This window comes from Buceros rhinoceros, unplaced genomic scaffold (assembly GCF_000710305.1).
Source record: "Buceros rhinoceros silvestris isolate BGI_N320 unplaced genomic scaffold, ASM71030v1 scaffold37328, whole genome shotgun sequence".
Lineage (NCBI taxonomy): Eukaryota > Metazoa > Chordata > Aves > Bucerotiformes > Bucerotidae > Buceros > Buceros rhinoceros.
In genome coordinates, this window is record NW_010426943.1 from 12,287 (window position 1) to 14,527 (window position 2,241).

The following is a 2,241-nucleotide window of genomic DNA, read 5'->3' on the forward strand; positions in this document are numbered from 1 at the left end:
TTCCTGCTGTGAGATTTGTTCTCCACTGAGACCACAGAACAAGGATCTCTCGGTGTAGAATTCACTGCTTTCTTTTGACTTCTGGCTGCTTTCCTGTAAAGAAAATGAAACCTTGCTCATTCAATCACCATCAACAAGACTTTAAGATATTTCTTTACATTATACTAACTAAAAAAATCCCCCCCACTGAACAGCTTACACACAGAGAGTGCAAGATACTGGGCTTTTTCAAGAGACTGTACACAACATACTCATTTTCTCTTTCATGAATGGAGCTTAAATCACCATTTAGACTCTGCCAGCAAGGAACACTTGTTCTGCACAGCAGCAGGATCAGACCTATCTGGGAGCAGTAAAATAATTGACTAAACCTGACAAAGCAAAATAATTATATCAGTGAATATCAAAAGGAACTTGGTGTTAGAACTCTCAGCTGATAAATAGCCTCAAAGTACCATATGGAAAGATGGGTATTTCTGATCACTTCCCTGAAAACAGTTGCTACCTTTTTTTTAAACCCTCTGAATAAGCTGTGCAATCCTAACACAATCCTGCACAATTTTATTCTGCATTTGTAGAAAAAACTAGATTCTATTCTAATCCCTCCCATTTCACATGCACATATCAGAACTAATTTTATCCTGCAACAAAAATTAGGAACAGTTGTAAAACAAAGACCACAGGAACGTCAATATTTTGCACAGAATCACTCAAATGAAAATATCTTACGCCTTTGTGGCTTCCAAAAACAAAGAAATCTGGTGCTTGATATATGGCTGCCGTAGTATGCTTTTCACACTTGGTCTTTCCTCAGGTTTTTTACTGAGCATAGTTCGTATTATTTCTACCAGCTGTGGGCTGTAATCCTTTGGCATAGGTGGTAACTATGAATGGAAGGGGAAGTCTGGTATTATTTAACATATTTGCCAATGGGGGTTACTACTAGATTATTTATGCATGACAGTTATGTTCAGCTTCATACTCTGCACAACAAACAGTCCCATTGTTCATATGCTGAAAGCTACCCCAGTGCTTAATACCAAACAGAATATAGAAATTCTAAATGTTTTGTCTAAGAACTGTTTGTAATTTTTATTAATGTCAGCAGTTAAAGAATAGGCTTAAAAGAAGTATATAAAATAAATCCATCCTAACTTCATTACATGCCAAAGCAAGACAGGTACTTCAGGAAGCTAGTCTTCCCTAACAGGAAGATGGCATCACATGAACAGGGATTTAATCTTTTGCACCATGTTTAAACCAGAAGCAAATTGAGAAAGCCAGTCATCTCATTAATTTGAAAATTAATCAGTATACTAGTTACACGAAAGGGCAACAAGAAACTCTAGCAATATCTACAAATGGGTCTGGCATTACATCACACACCACCACGAAGTACCAGTCTTACTACCCATATGATGACACATGTAACACGCAAAATATTTCTAACTCCATGCAATATTTCTGATCAGAAAAGATAATCTCAGATTCTAGACAGAAAACCCAAGCACAGATAAAAAAATTTTTAAGGTTTTTACCTTTCCTTCAATAATTCGATAAACCAGAGAGTTCATGTCTTTAGCATTAAAGGCATGTTTCAGTGTAGCAATTTCATAAACGCAGCAGCCTAATGCCCACACATCAGACTGAAAAAAAGGGGAAAAAAAGTTTGGGGAACTTTTTATTAATTGTACAAGTTTTATCTTCAGACTTAGTCACCTGCTTTCCAAGAGGCCTTTAATGACAGTAAACTAATTAAGATCAAACTCCATTGCAAACTTTTTATTTTTAATCTTGATCAACTGAACTATTCTCTTCCAACTATCACCAGTTTTCTGAAAAGAAGTGCAGAAACTTGCTGTTTGCAGGGTTTTTTTGTTAATTTTCTTTTCAAGTAGTATCTAAGTTCTAACTCGCAAATGAAAATCTTTTGATTTTTTATTGAACAGTTTCCCCTCAGCGCTTGCTCATTGTAGTCACTTGTATTTATGCTGTGTGTGGTTTGCAACAAGAGCTGAGCAGGTGTACAAGAGCACGATTGCTTTATGTTGTTATATTTTAAACTCACAGCAACACTGCTTATTTCTCTACTTTTAGAAATTCTTTTTTTAAATGCTGCTCTTTTTTTTAAATACAGACTTTTGAGTATGAAGCTTCCTGTCTGTTATATAGTACATCGAGAAAATGCAGCTCTCTAGCACAGACTGGTATTTTTGCTTACATTGGCACTCCATGATAGGC

General features: G+C 35.9%; 1 protein-coding gene across 1 annotated transcript in view; it reads right to left on the bottom strand.

Annotated features, from left to right (window-relative positions):
* The window catches only part of NEK4 (NIMA-related kinase 4), a 15,339-nt gene that overhangs the window by 8,577 nt on the left and 4,521 nt on the right, over positions 1-2,241 (bottom strand). The window contains exons 4-6 of the mRNA XM_010141699.1: positions 1,539-1,646; positions 730-884; positions 13-93 (exon numbers count right to left, since the gene is read on the bottom strand). Of these exons, the coding sequence (XP_010140001.1) occupies positions 13-93; positions 730-884; positions 1,539-1,646 (344 nt within the window). The remainder of the gene's footprint in view (positions 1-12; positions 94-729; positions 885-1,538; positions 1,647-2,241) is intronic.